General features: G+C 43.5%; 1 protein-coding gene across 2 annotated transcripts; it reads left to right on the top strand.

The window, feature by feature from the left end:
• The first annotated feature begins 1,596 nt into the window (after nucleotides 1-1,596).
• LAMP3 (lysosomal associated membrane protein 3) lies at nucleotides 1,597-17,817 on the top strand. 2 transcript variants are annotated; one of them, XM_032224785.1, is made up of 6 exons: nucleotides 1,597-1,818; nucleotides 6,830-7,497; nucleotides 9,135-9,257; nucleotides 14,745-14,802; nucleotides 16,125-16,292; nucleotides 17,637-17,817. In XM_032224785.1, the coding sequence occupies exons 1-6, from the start codon at nucleotides 1,776-1,778 to the stop codon at nucleotides 17,774-17,776; spliced, it is 1,200 nt and encodes a 399-aa protein (XP_032080676.1). In that variant the 5' UTR covers nucleotides 1,597-1,775; the 3' UTR covers nucleotides 17,777-17,817. The 2 variants fall into 2 exon arrangements, with proteins under 2 accessions (XP_032080676.1, XP_032080675.1); XM_032224784.1 differs by having other exon boundaries at nucleotides 6,827-7,497.

The following is a 17,817-nucleotide window of genomic DNA, read 5'->3' as shown; positions in this document are numbered from 1 at the left end:
AATCTTATTCCTTCTACAATTCAAGACTTAAGTAATGACAAGCAATTAATGAAAAAAATATTATTTGTGGTAACTAGTTTGTGGGAAGTTATCATCCAGCCCTCTCCCAGAAAAATGAAATATCCTAGGAAATATTGAAAAGGCAGAATATTTCTCTGGATGTGAAAAGAAAGAAACATGTTTTAAAAGACAGAATAGTTGCCTGTAGCTTTCTGCCCATCCCCAGTTAATGGGCCATTAAGACTAGCCAGGCTAGCCCACTTTACATAATAAAGACTTCACCAGCAGCTACAGAAAGGCATGATAATATACTCAACTGACCACAAGGCATCTGAGAACTCATCACAGCCTAGAGAGTAGCCCCCTGCATGGCACCATGGGAGTCTGACAACCAATCAGAATACATTTCTTACACAGGAACAGGAAACAGAGAGGTGGGACTAAACGGGGTATAAAAAGCCTAGCAAGCCCCTTCCTCAGTCCTTTTCTTCTTCTCCATCAACATTTAAACATGTGATCACCTTTTCTGGTCAGGGCTCAAGCCATGTGGCCCTGTCCAACAATAAACCATCTTTCCGAACAGCCTCCATGTCTCCAGTGTCTTCTTCCCCACTTGGAGCTGAACCCAGAAGGACATTTCTTTCAACAAGTTAAAAAATAAACTAATGCTGCCATGTCATTTTTTTCTGCTTAATAACCTCACCCATGATTGCAGGCAAGGAATACTTACTTTTATTGATTAAAATTCTGCAGGAATGCTTCATCGGTTTCCATTGACCAGTGCTGTAAAGAAGGTTCCCATAATCTGAAAGAATTTGGGGTAGGATGGGAAAAACTACAAGGGTTTTTATATTTTCTTCCTGCTTCTGAGAATCAACAAGATGTTTCTGGATTAGTGGTGCTCAATCTTAACCACTTTTAAGATAACTGGATTTCAATCCCCAGAATTCCCCAGCCAGCCATGTTGGCTGGGGAATTCTGGGAGTTGAAGTTTACATATCTCAAGTAAAAAATGATCAAGGTTGAAAATATGGTTCTATCTAGATAATCAGGATTTGTCTCTGGGATCCATTCTTCTGCTCAGACTGAAATGCTTATTGCAGAATTTTAACTTTCATTTTAATTTTAATGCAATATTGGATTTTCAATTTCAATTATATAGCATGTGTAGAGTGTGTGCTTGTGTTTTATTTTTATCGTTATAATATATGCTGAAGATGGCATTTAATTTCATTGTACGATGTGCAATGACAATAAACTAAACCAGTGGTTCCCAAACTTGGCAACTTTAAGACTTGTGGACTTCAACTCCCAGAATTCTCCAGCCAGCTCTGCAGAGTTGAAGTCCACAAGTCTTAAAGTTGCCAAGTTTGGGAACCACTGAACTAAACTAACAAGCAGGTTCAAAGGAAATGAAATTAGCCAGTCATAGCCTCTGCAGTCTTGCTTTTAATTTCGGTTCCCCAAACCTTTTAGTAAGCATGCTCACATGTTGCAAAGATGCTTTCCCCCCACCCTTTCCTTCTCGCATGTGACTTACCAACTGCCTATATAACCCAGAAATTTCACTCTTCGTGAGCACAACTTCCTCTTTGCTCAAAAACTCTTCATCAGAAAACAGTGGATGTTTTTGTTCTCCAGAGAACTGGCTAAGTGAACCTGCTGGCAGGGAGGAAAAAAAACCACCAAAACCATTGTGGCACCTTAAGGGCCAAAACGTGGCATTAATCCAATCCCTCTTCTACCGCAATAATTCAGTTTAAAGTGGTTGCATTATGTGGAAGCCATTCATTGAATTTCTTCTAATCACGGCTGGAGGTGAGTAGACAACTAATTCAATGAATGTTATGGTATGTCTAGTTTAATGAAAAGAAGGACTAGGGGAGACACGATAGCAGTCTTCCAATATCTCAGGGGCTGCCACAAAGAAGAGGGAGTCAAGCTATTCTCCAAAGCACCTGAGGGCAGGACAAAAAACAATGGGTGGAAATTAATCAAGGAGAGAAGCAACTTAGAACTAAGGAGAAATTAGTTCTGACAGTTAAAACAATTAATCAGTGGAACAACTTGCCTCCAGAAGTTGTGAATGCTCCAACACTGGAAGTTTTAAAGAAGATGTTGATAACAATTTGTCTGAAGGGGTGTAGGGTTTCCTGCCTGGGCAGGGGGTCGGACTAGAAGACCTCCAAGGTCCCTTCCAACTCTGTTATTCTATCTACAGACTTGGCTACACGTTACACTTTATTTGCATGTGTTAGAATTATGTTTGTGTGCAAGTGAAGGTTCAGTTTTGACTATCCAGGAAGTAGCTTGTCAGACAAGTGGTGGGAAAAGAAATCTGTTGTGAAATAACTTTTATCCAACTTTTTGTCCTTGACTTGCAACCATTCATTTAAGGACCGTTCTAAGCTACATCACTGAAAGAAAGTGACTTATGACCGTTTTTCACACTTATGACCTGACATGACCATATAATCAAAATTCAGATGCTTGGAAACTGGCATGTATTTCTGACAGTTGCGGTGTTTGGAGGGTCACATGACCCCCCCTTTTGCGACCTAACCCTAACCCTAACCCTAACCCTAACCCTAATCCTAACCATTAACCTAACCCTAAACCTAACCCTAAACCTAAACCTAACCCTAACCCTTAACCTAACCCTAAACCTAACCCTAACCCTAAACCTAAACCTAACCCTTACCTTAAGTTGAATCGGCTTGCTTTCAAAGCGCTATTTAAAGCGCCCTTCTTTCTCCGCGCTCGCTGTTGTCGCCCTGTTGATGACGTCAGCGACGCGGTTTAATTGGGCGCGGCTTAGTCGAGCGCGGTTTTGTCGTGCCACGGCTCGGTGGTCATGTGACAATGTGGCCATGGCCAACTCACATTGATGGGCGCTTCGCCTTAGCTGTTACAACGTAATAAGGGTTAACCGGAGAGGCAGTTTCTGTAAGCAGGGCAATCAAGATGAGGCTAGAAACAGCACCAGAATGTTTCTTTCCTTCCTGCCTTCCTTACAGGATTAGCCCTGTAAAGTGGGGAAAAAATAAAATAAGATTTCTTCCAACAACCGGTTCTCCGAACTGCTTAGAAAGTTACCAACCGGTTCTCCTGAACAGGTGCGAACCGGCTGAATCCCATCACTGGCGCTTGCCCTCTCATCCCAAGCGCAAAACAGCCCAATAATGGATGGAAACTGATCAAGGAGAGATTCAACCTGGAAATAAGGAGAAACTTCTTAACAGTGAGAACAATTAACCCATGGAACAGAAGCTGCCTTCAGAAACAGTGGGAAATTCATCACTGGAGGCTTTCAAGAAGAGATTGGGCTACCATTTGTCAGAAAGGGTGTAGGGTCTCTCCTGCTTGAGCGGGGGTTGGACTAGATGACCTTCCAACTTTGTTAATCTTAAAGTAACCCGAAAAGAACAGTTACAGGAACTGGGCATGGCTAGTCTAGTGAAGAGAAGGAGCAGGGAAGACCTGATAGCGGTCCTCCAATATTCAAGGAAGTGCCACAGAGAGGACAGGCTATTTTCCAAGGCACCCAAAGGCCAGACAAGGAATAATGGATGGAAACTGACCAAGAAGAGATTCAACTGAGAAATAAGGAAGATCTTTCTGACAGTGAGAACAATCAAGCCATGGAACAGAAGTTTCCTTCGGAAGTTGTGGGAGCTTCATCACTGGAGACTTTCAAGAAGAGATTGGACTGCCATTTATCAGAAATGATGTAGGATCTCCTGCTTGGGGAGGGGGTTGGAATAGATGGCCTACAAGATCCCTTCCAACACTCTTCCAATTCAGATCTGTTAAATCTGAATACATTCTGTAAACAAATGAGAAATTAAAAAAACGAACCGAAGTGGCCTTTAGTCGTAACAAAAATGAAAGCCATATTTTATTTTGATATTGTCCGAGGGCCCCCCTCAGCGCGTGCATCTTCTACTAATCTTGGTTAACATGGACCTTAGAGAGAAACCGGCAGTGAGCAAATACGGGTAGTCCCCAACTTATGACCACAACTGAGCCCAAAATTGATAACGTTAAGTGAATTTTGCCCCATTTTACGACTTTTCTTGCCACATTTGTTAAGTGAATCACTGCAGTTGTTAAGTTAGTCACACCGTTGAGAAGTGGATCTGGTTTTCCTCAAAAGGTTGCACAAAGGGGTTAGATGACCCCGGGACACTGCAACCGTCATAAATATGAACCAGTTTGTCAAACGTCAAACATGTAAATCACCTGACCCTGGGGGAATGCTGCCACGGTCGTAAGTGTGAAAAATGGTCATCGTTCACTTTTTCCAGGGCCCTTGGAACTTGGAACGGTCCGTAAATGAACTGTTGTAAGTCAATGCAAAACTGGGCAGGCAAACACTTTCAATTCTGTAGTATGGAAACCCCCCTGTGATTGGAGAGAGTGAGAAACAGGAAATTGAAGGCTCTATGTGGCTCTGTTTTGCAACTGAAACAAATACTCCAATAGAAATAGATGTACAATTGGTTCACAAAATTATATGTTTGAGAAATTCTGAAAGGATTTCAAGATGCTAAATGTAAAGCAATCTTCTCCTCCTCCTCCTTCTCCTCCTCTTCCTCCTCCTCCTCCTCCTCTTCCTTCCAGCAGCATAAATTTTAACAGAAACTCTTAACAGAGTTGTAAGGGACCTTGGAGGTCTTCTAGTCCAACCCCTTATTAAAGCAAGTGACCTTATACCAGTGGTGAAATTCAATTTTTTTTTTACTACCGGTTCTGTGGGTGTGGCTTGGTGGACGTGGCAGGGGAAGGATACTGCAAAATCGCCATTCCACACACACACACCCCATTCCTCGGGGAAGGATATTGCAAAATCTCCATTCCCACTTCACTCTGGGGCCAGCCAGAAGTGGTATTTGACGTTTCTCCGAACGACTCAAAATTTCTGCTACTAGTTCTCCAGAAGCTGCCAGAACATGCTGGATTTCACCCCTGCCTTATATCATTGCAGACAAATGGTTGTGCAATCTCTTCTTAAAAACTTCCAGTGCTGTAGCACTCACAACTTCCGCAGACAAGCAGTTCCACTGGTTAATTGTTCTCACTGCTAGGAAATATCTCCTTAGTTCTAAGTGGCTTCTCTCCTTGATTAGTTTCCACCCATTGCTGCTTCTTTCTGTCTTCAGGTGCTTTGGAGAACAGTTTGACTCCCTCTTCTTTGTGGCAACCCCTGAGATATTGGAAGACTGCTATCAGGTCTCCCCTAGTCCTTCTTTTCATCAAACTAGACATACCCAGTTCCTGCAACCCAGTGGTGGATTTCAAAATTTTTTAGAACCTCTTCTGTAGGTGTGGCCTGCTTTGTGGGAGTGGCTTGCTGGCCATCTGACCGGGTGGGAGTGGCTTGCCAGCCATGTGACTGGGTAGGCGTGGCCAACTTGTAAAATGTGGTGAAACTCAATTAACAACGCTCTTGCTTAGCAACCAAAATGTTGGCTCAGAAACTCTGGCATTTGAAGCACGCAAGTCTTAAAGCTGTCAAGTTACAAGACCCTTGCACCCCTAACCCTTTAGAAAAAAAGGTTCCACCACAAATCCGCGAAGCCCTTATCCGCGGAGACATAAGCGCGAAGACTAATTCGTGCCGTTCGAAGCGCTAAGGAAAAACGCGACCCTACCGCGATGACATAATCGCGGAGGGCAAATCCGCACATTCCCAAGCACTCAGTACCCTAAACCTAACCCTAAACCTAAACCTAACCCTAAACCTAACCCTAAACCTAACGCTAAACCTAACGCTAAACCTAACCCTAACCCTAACCCTAAACCTAACCCTAAACCTAACCCTAAAACAAACCCCTAAACCTAATCCTAACCCTTACCTTAATTGAAATCGGCTTTCTGCCGCGGCGCCATTTTAAAGCTCCCTTCTGATGCCGCGCTGTTGTCGCGGCGGTGATGATGTGCGGTGATGACATCGCAGCTTTAGCGAGGCGATTTTATCACCGCTATTTTGACGAACACAGTTTTGTCGTGCCACGGGAAAAAAAACCCCAGGGGTGTTCAAACTTGACAGCTTTAAGACTTGTGGACTTCAACTCCCAGAATTCCTCCTCTCGCTCTTCATCTTGATGATGTGCGGATGTGCGGAGGGACGGAGCTGGAACCGGTTCTAAAAGGCACTGTAGATTTGTGGAACCTCTTCTATAGAAGAGGTTAGAACTGGCAGGAACCCACCCCTGCTGCAACCATTCTTCATATGTTTTAGCTTCCAGGCCCCTAATCGTCTTTGTTGCTCTTCTCTGCACTCTTTCTAGAGTCTCAACATCTTTTTTTTATAATGTGGTGACCAAAACTGGATGCCGTATTCCAGGTGTGGTCTTCCTAAGGTTTTGTAAAGCTGTAATAATAATTATAACCTTTCCATAATTGCAGTTCTATAGTGGTGAGCAAATTCAGAAGGCACACCAAGAACTTAGGCTAAGGAGAAAGGTCTTCATTTTTTTTTCTCGAGGTACATGAAGAAGCGCAGGGACATTTTATGCAACCAATTTCATTGTATACATGATGTACAATGACAATAAAGGCTATACTATACATAGCCAAGGTGGTATTCAGCCGATTTGGACCAGTTCGGCCGAACCAGTAGTGAAAATCATGGGGAGGGGACTACTCACACACCCCGGCTGTATGCTGTCCTATTTAGGCACGTTTTCAAGCCAAAGCGCATGCGTGGAAGGCCACACACGCCCACATTTGCGAACCAGTAGGGAAAGTAAGTGAATACTACCCCGATGTACAGTAACGAGATCTGATGGAAAACAAGACTAACTCTCTCTTCTGTTTACAGCAGTATTTTCTTGCACTGCTCATGTGCTGGATGAAGAGGCTGCAGGTGGGACAACTCTACAACCCACCTCATTTCTGCAGAGAGCACCATTTCCTCCTTCCAGTTCCCAAGCCACGATTCCTCCATACCATCATTCACAAGCTTTGGCTAATCAATCATTAGGCCATGGCACAGAACGAGGAATTCCTCCAGCGCCCACAGCTGAGATGTTAAAGGCAGAATCCATCCCGTTGACAAAATCACAGGCTGTGGAGAAACCCACAACGGCTGCAAGGACAACCCTTTTGCCCTCTGAGCCACAAACTGATTGGACCAGAACCCACAAAACAGGAACGGCAACTCAAGAAACAACCTCAACCCTGCCGCTATCAGCTCGTCGGAAAAAGGAGACTCCTGTTCCGAGCAGAACTAAGGAACACGTAGATAAGACCGTCTCCGGGACTACTCAGCAGCACACTACGAAGTTGAGGACGCACACAACTCTTGTGCAAACGAGTTTTGCGACACACAAGAGCGTGAGCTCTTCCCCAATGCCAACAAGTCAAACTGGACCAGCATTGGCACTTCAACCATCACCCGCTGTTACGGGCGCTTACAGTGTTTCCAATGGAACCGCAGATTGCATTAAAGCCTTAACTGGCTTGACCATGATTCTTATAAACACAAAAACGGTAAGCTGTTGTGTAGCTCTGCCACCCCCTTTCTTTTTGTTCCTCCTGTTGTCAGAACGGTTTGAATCCAGTCTTCCCCCAGTCTGAGAGCCGAGGTGGCGCAGTGGTTAGGGTACAGTACTGCAGGCCTCTTCAGCTGACTGTTATCTGCAGTTCAGCGGTTCAAATCACACCGGCTCAAAGTTGACTCAGCCTTCCATCCTTCCGAGGTGGGTGAAATGAGGACCCAGACTGTGGGGGCGATATGCTGACTCTGTAAACTGCTTAGAGAGGGCTGAAAGCCCAATGAAGCGGTATTTAAGTCTAACTGCTATTGCTATAGTCTGGTTCCAGTTAGGTGACCCTAAAAATTTAAAGATGAGAGGTCGGAATTAGAACAGAGCTGGAAGGGACCTTGGGGGTCTTCTAGTCCAGCCCCCTGCTCATGCAGGAGATCCTATACCATTGCAGACAAGTGATCGTCCAGTGTCTTCTTAAAAACCTCCAGTGATGGAGTGCCTTCGATTTCTGGAGGCAACTTCTGTTCCACTGGTTACCGCATATACTCGAGTATAGGCCGACCCGAATATAAGCCGAGGCACCTAATTTTACCACAAAAAACTGGAAAAGTTATTGACTCGAGTATAAGCCTAGGGTGGGAAATGCAGCAGCTACCGGTAAATTTTAAAAATAAAAATAGATACCAATAATGTTTTTGAATATTTATTTCAAAGAAAAACAGTAAACTAGCGGTGTATTCAATGAAATACTTCACTCACCTCATGATGCTGATGTCCCTCTGTGATGATGATGTCCCGTGCAGCCGCAGGAGCGATGTCCCGCCTCCTATGACACACGGCACAGTGATTCCTATCATTGGATCACTGTACCAGAGGAGGTGGGACATCGCTATGTGGCTGCTTGCCATAACAAGGAGGAGGTGGGACATCGTTGCAGAGCGGCAGGAGGGGGAGGAAGGGGAATCGTAAGACAGCCCTGCATTACATTAGAAGGTGAGGGGGGATGGTGCGGTGCGCGCTGCGCGGCAAACTGACACAGAGGGAGGGGAAACTCACAGGGGCACTGGGCCATTCACGAGTGTCACCCAGCGGCATGGCCCCGCCCCTTTTTCTCCTCCATTTCGGGCAAATTTTTCACTGACTCGAGTATAAGCCGAGGCGGCTTTTTTCAGCCCAAAAAGTGGGCTGAAAAACTAGGCTTATACTTGAGTATATACAGTAATTGTCCTCGCTGTTAGGAAGTTTCTCCTCAATTCCAGATAGCTTCTCTCCTTGATTAGTTTCCCACCATCGTTTCTTTTCCTGCTCTCGGGTGCTTTGGTAAATAAATTGATCCCCTCCTCTTTGTGGCAGCCTCTCAAACACAGCAATACTACTACCATGCCCCTCCACTCCTTCTTTTCTCTAGATTAGCCATAGCCAAATCCTGCAACCGTTCTTCCTATGTTTTAGTCTCCAGGCCTTTAATCATCTTAGTTGCTCTTCTTTGCACTTTTCCCAAAGTCTCAACATCCTTTTTTGTAATGTGGTGACCAAATAGGTGTAGCTAATCATTCTCTCTTGTTCTACGTTTATAAGCAATAATAATTTGTCAGTCTTTGTTGAAATTAATGCACTGACGTCTTGCGTATTTCACAGGGCGAACTACAATATTTTAATGTTGACCCCAACACTACACACACCACAGGATATTGCGGCTATGGTCAGTCGATGCTCAACATCTCGTTTGAAGGTGGCTTCGTACATTTTATTTTTACTAAGGTAAGATTTTCTTCAGGAATGGCGCAGGTAGTCCTCGGATTACAACAGTTCATTTAGTGACCATTAAGGTTTCAACGGCACTGAAAAAGTGACTTTTGACCATTTTCCACATACGACCATTGCAGCAACCCCATGGGTCAGGTGATCAAAATTCGGACACTTAACAATTGACTCATATTTATGATGATTGCAGGGTCCTGGAATCATGTGATCCTATTTTGTGATGTTCTGACAAGCAAAAGTCAAGGGGGAAGCCAGGTTCACTTAACAACCATGTCACTTAGTGTAACTCCAGGTGCTAAGGAGTTAGACATTCTACTCCCCCTCCCCACCTGAAAAGAACTCTGTTCCAGCTGCCAGTTGCCTTATATTAACATACTCGGATTCTAAGGAGCTAGACATTCTACTCCCCCTCCCCACTTGAAAAGAACTCTGTTCCAACTGCCAGTTGCCTTATATTAACATGCTTGGATGCTAAGGAGTTAGATATTCTACTCCCCCTCCCCACCTGAAAAGAACTCTGTTTCAACTGCCAGTTGCCTTATATTAACATACTCGGATGCTAAGGAGTTAGACATTCTACTCTCCCCCTCCCCACCTAAAAAGAACTCTGTTCCAACTGCCAGTTGCCTTATATTAACATACTCGGATGCTAAGGAATTAGACATTCTACTCCCCCTCCCCACCTGAAAAGAACTCTTAGTTAACAACTGCAGTGATTCACTTAACAACAGTGGCAAAAAAGGTCGTGAAATAGGTCAAAGTTCACTTAACATCTCACTTAACAACAGAAATTTTGGGCTCAAACTATGGTCGTACGTTGAAGACTACCTGTATATTGGAGAATTGAGGTCTTTGGAATCCTCTTCAAATAAATGACTGAATGAGCAGGCCAGAATCCATGGTTAACAAAATCATGATTAATTCAATTGATACATCTCTATATATCTAAATACGGTAATTATCTTTGTTTTGCTGAAGTTAGGTCAAGTTTCCTAAAGACACAAAACGGTGTATCCAGCAGGCAGAAAATGCAACACACAAACACAATGAACCAGCTTAACTAACACAAGGGTTATATATTCATATTGGCTTTGTACTTCTTACTTTAGTGTTGTGAAATGCTTGGCTTTGGTTTTATTTGTATAAGATTCTCCCTCAAATGTTCTTTCAAGAGAAGTACTCAGATCCTGGTTATCGACACTCAAGTATCACCTTACTTTTGCCAACTGCCCTAGTGAAGGAACTAAAATAAATGCAGACATGTTTAACTTAAAATAAGTCCAAACCACAGAAAATTCGGGCTTCTCAAACAGAAAATTGATCATAGTTAACTTCCTTATGCCTTGCTTCGAACATTGTGAATTTGGTTACAAGTTTAGGCACAGTATAAAAACAAACTAAGACTAAGCCACAAAGCTTCCGCTTCTTGGAATTAACAAGCCAACATTAAACAGGTTTCTAAGCTGTGGTTTTCTTCCCTTAACCAAGCCATGCTGTTTATCCATGGAATCAGTTCTGCATGTCTCATAAGCCTCGGAAGAATATGATGTGGAAAACAGAATGCATACAAAGGGACACACAATATATCTTTTTAAGTAGCTTATGAACTTCTGGGATAGAAAAATGTGTTGTATCGTTGGGCAATGGTGAGGCAAAATGTGTAAATAAACACCAGATAAAATAATGCAATTGGACCATAAGAAAGGCTGAGTGCCAAAGAATGGAGGCCTTTGAACTCTGGTGCTGGAGAAGACACCTGCGAGTCCCTTGGACTGCAAGGCGATCAAATGGGTCAGTCCTAGAGGAGGTCAACCCTGACTGCTCTTTAGAAGGTCAGATCCTGAGGATGAAACTCAAATACTTTGGCCACCTAATGAGAAGGAAGGACTCCCTGGAGGAGAGTCTAATTCTGGGAAAGATTGAGGGGAAAAGAAGAAGGGGACGACAGAGAATGAGGTGGCTGGATGGAGTCACTGAAGCAGCAGGCATGAGCTTAAATGGACTCCAGAGGAAGGTAGAGGACAGGAAGGCCTGGAGGAATGTTGTCCATGGGGTTTGCGATGGGTGGGGCATGACTTCGCAACTAACAACAAAAATGTAATACGTCCCCACTGCATGAAATTTACTAGTTGTGATGCTGTGAGTTTAACTTCCAATTTTCCATCATGTGGTTTCCTTTCCATTTTTAATGCGGCAGTTCCATAAAGCTATTTTAATTTCTCATGGTTGGTGGATTATGATGAATCATCATGCATTTCTCTCCTTCTGGGAGCATCCGGTTGTAAGCCATGGTCCGTGGCTTGCTGAAATGCATCCAATCTGGAGTATCTGCAGAGGAGAAGATACAAATAATCGGTTCCACCACAAAACCGCATTCGACTAAAGGGCGCTCGACGAAACCGCATAGCTGACGTCATAACAGCGCGACAACAGCACGGAGAAAAAAGCACGCTGTAAACGCTAAACCTAAAATTAACCCCTAAACCTAAACCTAACCCCCCTAAACCTAATCCTAAACCTAACCCTAACCCTAACCCTAACCCTAACCCTTAACCTAACCCTAAACCTAACCCTAACCCTTAACCTAACCCTACACCTAACCCTAAACCTAACCCTTACCTTAACTTGAATCGGCTTGCTTTCAAAGCGCTATTTAAAGCGCCCTTCTTTCTCCGCGCTCGCTGTTGTCGCCCTGTTGATGGCGTCAGCGACGCGGTTAAATCGGGCGCGCTTTAGTCGAGCGCGGTTTTGTCGTGCCACGCAAATAATCAAGAAAGTGGACACATGGCCACACGAGGAGCTTCAATGGCATATGGACTGGGTGAAACCAGGCTTAATAGCAGTAACTATGCGAGGGATCTTGGAGTCTTAGTGGACAACCAATTAAATATGAGCCATCGGTGTGTAGCAGCAGCCAAAAAAGCCAATGCAATCCTAAATTGCATTAACAGAGGGATACAATCAAGGTCAAATGAGGTACTAATACCACTCTTTAAAGCCTTAGTAAGACCATCTCTAGAATACTGCATTCAGTTTTGGTCAACATACTATAAAAAAGATGTGGAGACTCTAGAAAGAGTGCAGAGAAGAGCAACCAGCATGATTAGGGGACTGGAGGCGAAAACATATGAAGAACGGTTGCAGGAACTGGGCATGGCTAGTCTAGTGAAGAGAAGGACCAGGGGAGACATGATAGCAGTCTTCCAATATTTGAGGGGCTGCCACAGAGTGGAAGGGGGTCCAGCTCTTTTCCAAAGCACCTGAAGGCCAGATAAGGAATAATCGATGGAAACTGAACAAGGAGAGATTGCTGGCTGGGGAATTCTGGGAGTTGAAGGTTGGAGACCCCTGCTGTACAAAATACACTCCATAATCCCCTCTCCATCTCTCCAACCCCCAGCCTTTCAAATAAAGGCTGGGCTTCTAGTGTTTGTTCTCTCTGCTTCTCCGCAGGTGAAGTATTCTGTCACTCAAGTAAGATTTTAGAAAGGTCCTCTCTGCGCACTTGAGAGGCACCTCAATGGCTTTCGTGAAACAATGATGTAAATTCTGAATTGGCTAATCCTTCCCACTGCAAGGCTGGTGTCTCTAAAGATATTTCATTGCATAATCCGATCCTTTCATAATTCAAGAAGTAGTTCAAATCTGCTCCTTGAAATATGAGTAGGTATGAAGTTTCTCTCCCATTTCCTCAAGAGGTACGTTTAACAGCCTGAATCCAAGTTACTGGATTCCTAATATTTACATAGGTCAGTGTTTCTCAACCTTGGCAACTTGAAGATGTCCGGACTTCAACTCCCAGAATTCCCCAGCCAGCATTCGCTGGCTGGGGAATTCTGGGAGTTGAAGTCCAGACATCTTCAAGTTGCCAAGGTTGAGAAACACTGACATAGGTACTGTATAATTTTCCTTTATGATCGGCCCTCAAAAGATGGAAACTGTAGAAAAGGTTTGAAAGAGAAAGACCTGGCCATATCATAAATACTTTTACCTGGTGACATTCACACAATAGTGGAGGGGGTTATTATTGTATTATTATGTATTGTTATTGTTATAAACTTTTATTCATTGTTAAGAGCCGAGGTGGCGCAGTGGTTAGGGTGCAGTACTGCAGGCCACTTCAGCTGACTGTTATCTGCAGTTCAGCAGTTCTAATCTCACCGGCTCAAGGTTGACTCAGCCTTCCATCCTTCCGAGGTGGGTGAAATGAGGACCCAGACTGTGGGGGCGATACGCTGACTCTGTAAACCGCTTAGAGAGGGCTGAAAGCCCTATGAAACGGTATATAAGTCTAACTGCTATTGCTATTGCTATTGCTACTGCTATTGCTAACATGAAACTCCGTCAACCAAACATTTAAAAATGTCACAAATATCATTGACTGGCTCTGATGCTTGATACGGGTTGCTGCCAGCATCCTGGGTATTGACCAAGTATCTTGTTGTTGTTGTTGTTGTTGTTGTTGTTATCTCTTTTATTCATTAAACATAAAACTCAAGTCAACTGAACATTTTAAAACGTGTAACAAATACCACTGACTGGTGCTAATGATTGATATGGGTTGCTGCCAGCGTACTAGGTATCAACCAAGTATCTTCTTAAAATATACGATGTTCTGAGTGTTGCTATTAGCAGCAGTAGCAGCAGTTATACTTATATACCGCTTCATAGGGCTTTCAGCCCTCTCTAAGCAGTTTACAGAGTCAGCATATTGCCCCCAACAATCCGGGTCCTCATTTTACCCACCTCGGAAGGATGGAAGGCTGAGTCAACCCTGAGCCGGTGAGATTTGAACCGCCGAACTGCAGCTTAGCAGTCAGCTGAAGTGGCTGCAGTACTGCACTCTAACCACTGCGCTACCTCGGCTCTATTATTATTGTTGTTGTTGCTGTTGTTGTTATTTCTATATTGTTTGATTTTCTGTAAGCTGCCTAAAGTCACTGTGAGTGAGTAGGCAGCTATATCGATTTTCCTAAATAAATAAACACCTCTAAACATAACCATGGGGTCACCACTGCAACAGTGGTGTGAAAAATGGTCATACATCACTTTTTTCAGTCCCGTTGTAACTTTGAATGGTCACTGAATGAATTGTTGTAAGCTGCCGACTACCTGCAGCTTGTTGAATCTGGTGAATACAATTTGGCGTAAAGAAATAATAAATTGGGGTAAATAAATAACAAAACATATTTTGCTTAACTATGATTTGCAGAGCAAAGACAATTACATGAATTTATCCAAATGGCTAAACTCCTAGAGTTTGTAAACTACATTGGCTGGAGATTGACATAGCAGGCTAAGCTTAAATGAAACTAACCAGATGATGTCAGCTTGGGGTAGAAATGAAGCTGCTGGGCACACAAGATCAGCCTTGAAAAAATATCAAGGCATAATGTGATGCAGGAATCCAAGCTAATTCTAAGAAGTCTCTGGGATTACCAAAAAAAAACACCTCTTTATTTCTCTTTCCACTGTTATTTCCAGAAAGAAAATATCTATTATATCAGCATGATTGAAGCTGCTTTGACGGTTCTCTCCCAAGGTAGGTATCAGGTATCTTCTACCTATTCAGGTGATTGCTAAAGTGGAATCCACCTCTCCCCGAGATACTGTCACAACTAAAAGCTGGATTACAAATACAACATAGAATCATAGAGGTGGAAGGGACCTTGGGGGACTTCTAGTCCAAACCCCTACTCAAAGTAGATCTTACATCCAGGATGGCGAACCTATGGCACACAGAGCCATCTCTCCGTGCACACGAGCCCTCGCCCATTACTCTTCTCGATTCTGGCACTCCGGCCAACTGATCTTCATGCATGTAGAAGCACTAAAAACTGGAAGAGCAGCGCCCCGGTGCGCATATGCACCAGCCACCTGGTCTTCTGGTTTTTGGTGCACATGCACATGTGAAGACCAGCTGACCAGGGTGCATTAGCATGATCATCTTCCCAGTGTAGACATGTGCACCGGGAGGCTGCTCTTCCAGTTTCCGGCACATACATGCTCCCGTTTTGGCACTTTGTGCCAAAAAGGTTCGCCTCCACGGTCTTATATCATCCCAAATGGTTTTCCAATCTATTTTTAAAAACTTTCAGTGATGGAGCATTCACAACACCAGGATGCAAACTATCCCGCTGATTTATTTTTTTCATTAGCAGAAAATTCTGGGAGTTGAAGTCCACATATCTTAAAAAGTCCAAGGTTGAGAAACATTGGCCTAGTAGTTCATGAGTCCCCCAACTTGGTAACTTTAAGGCTTCTGCACTTCAACTCCCATTCTGAAAGTTGAAGTCCACAAGCCTTAAAGTTGCCAAATTTGGAGATCCTTGAACTAATGAAAAGAAGGACTAGGGGAGACATGATAGCAGTGTTCCAATATCTCAGTGGCTGCCACAAAAAAAGAGGGAGTCAAACTATTCTCCAAGGCACCTGAGGGCAGAACAAGAAGCAAAGGGTGGAAATTAATCAAGGAGAGAAGCAACTTAGAACTGAGGAGAAATTTCCTGACAGTGAGAATAATTAATCAGTGGAACAGCTTGCCTCCAGAAGTTCTGAATGCCCCAACACCGCAAGTCTTTAAGAAGATGCTGGATAGCCATTTGTCTGAAATGGTATAAGGTTTCCTCCCTAAGCAGGGGATTAGACTAGAAGACCACCAATGTCACTTCCAACTCTGATACTCTTCTATCCTATCCTATCCTTACATTAATCTATCATATTGACTCCAATCAGGACATCAATGTTGTGCAAAAACCAGACATTAGTTTTAGGGTTTGGTATTGCACAGACACAGAGATATACCAGAGATAAAAATTAGCCACACAAATCAACGGTGATGTGTTCTTTCTCTGCAAATTTCAGGTTTGGAGTACAACGGAATTAAAAATGACCAGCTCTTTTCCACAGCTGTGGGAAACTCCTTCAAGTGTCTCAGTAAGCAAACGGTGGACTTGGCCAGCAACTTTCAACTGCAGGCTGCCAATTCCCAGCTTCAGGCCTTTGATATCGTAAATAACCAATTTGGAAAAGGTTAGTATATGCATCCTTGGTGTTCCTATGATTAAGAGTTTCCTGCTGAGGGCACAAAGGGGCATTTTCACACCATGAGCTCCAGGTCAATGAAGATTTCACTGATTCTCTCTCAGCCATGCTGCATTTAATCCAAGCCAACTTTGCATGCATATAAATATGTGGTAGGACTCCTGTACGTATTTATTTAATACATTTCCCAGTAGCCCCGAAAAGGCTTTTATAGTTTTCGGATGTACAGATGTACCAGGAGAACAACGTACAACCAGTTTCAATCTGATTGGGGTTGTCAAGACATTTATAGCCTTATTATTTATTTATTATTTTGATCATGCCTTTATCTCTATATTCAATAAAAGCAAAATACCACTCATGCATAATCACGAAATCTCCAGAGCCGTAAAGCCTACAAACTTGAAATTTGGCACATATGTTCCCCTTGGCTCCTAGGTGCTCACTAGGAAAGGATATTTTGAAATGACCATCAGATCATTACTATTTCTTTTAGTATTAACAACACACTCTGATGCAAAGAAGTTAGACATTCTACTCCCCCTCCCCACCTGAAAAGAACTCTGTTCCAACTGCCACTTGGGTATGGACGTGGTCAGCACGTGACTCATCCCACCTGCAGGTTCTGATGCTAAGGAGTTAGACTGAGGGAGAGAAGGGGATAAAAAAGGAAAGGCCTCTGTGGGGCAAGCCTGAAGGAGAGAAGGGGATAGGAGAGGATCAATGGGTCCAGGCTGAGGGAGAGAAGGGGGATAGACCTCTGTGGGGCTGAGGGAAAGAAGGGGAGAGGAGAGGCTGATTGTAACTACTAATTACTAGTAACTACTAATTAATTTTCAAGCTGTAAGTGTCAAGTTATCAAGCCCAATCACATAGTTTCTTAGCGGAGCATGGGTATCCAGCTAGTTGTTATATAAACAGTTATAAAAATAACTGATAAGCAAACATATCCAAGGCATCTTCCTCCCCCTATTTTCATCACAACAACAACTCTTGTCAGGTGAGTTGAGCTGAGAGATAGTGACTGCCTCAAAGTCACACAGCCGGCTTTCATCCCTAAGGCAGGACTTGAACTCATGGTTGACTCGACTGGCTTTCTAGTCTGGTGCCTCAACCACTAAGCCAAACTGCCTAAGGATTTGCCATAGTTCAAATGATTTTAACTGGTACAAAGATAACTTTCACGTATGGTGCTCACAAGATCCGGGATAATTCTCCATAGCTTTATTTGACTAAGATGAAAATCACCGTGGAAGACGAAAATCACTCTGGAATCATATGATGCTCTTTTATTGAAGTCTAATATGTTCTTTTTTTTTTTCTGAATTGCAGAAGAGGAGTGCACGTTGGATAGAAACAAGAAGTGGATCCCAGCCGCAATCGGCTTCAGTCTGTCGGGATTAGTTATCATCATCCTGTTCTCCTGTGTGCTTTATAGAAGGAAACCTGAGTCTGGATACAGCCGTATCTGAACCCTGAAATGAATTTATGAATGGGTGTAGAAGCAACAAAT

Source organism: Thamnophis elegans, chromosome 10 (assembly GCF_009769535.1).
Source record: "Thamnophis elegans isolate rThaEle1 chromosome 10, rThaEle1.pri, whole genome shotgun sequence".
Taxonomy (NCBI): domain Eukaryota; kingdom Metazoa; phylum Chordata; class Lepidosauria; order Squamata; family Colubridae; genus Thamnophis; species Thamnophis elegans.
Note: the sequence above shows the minus strand (reverse complement) of the source record. Positions and strands in the feature narration are given on the sequence as shown.

What these genes read in the sequence shown, in the direction of transcription:
- LAMP3 (XM_032224784.1), top strand. Translation starts at nt 1,776, where the DNA reads ATGTGGAAGCCATTCATTGAATTTCTTCTAATCACGGCTGGAG. An exon ending in TCTTCTAATCACGGCTGGAG is followed by an intron (nt 1,819 to 6,826) that starts GTGAGTAGACAA and finishes TTCTGTTTACAG; the next exon opens with CAGTATTTTCTTGCACTGCT. An exon ending in AAATAACCAATTTGGAAAAG is followed by an intron (nt 16,293 to 17,636) that starts GTTAGTATATGC and finishes TCTGAATTGCAG; the next exon opens with AAGAGGAGTGCACGTTGGAT.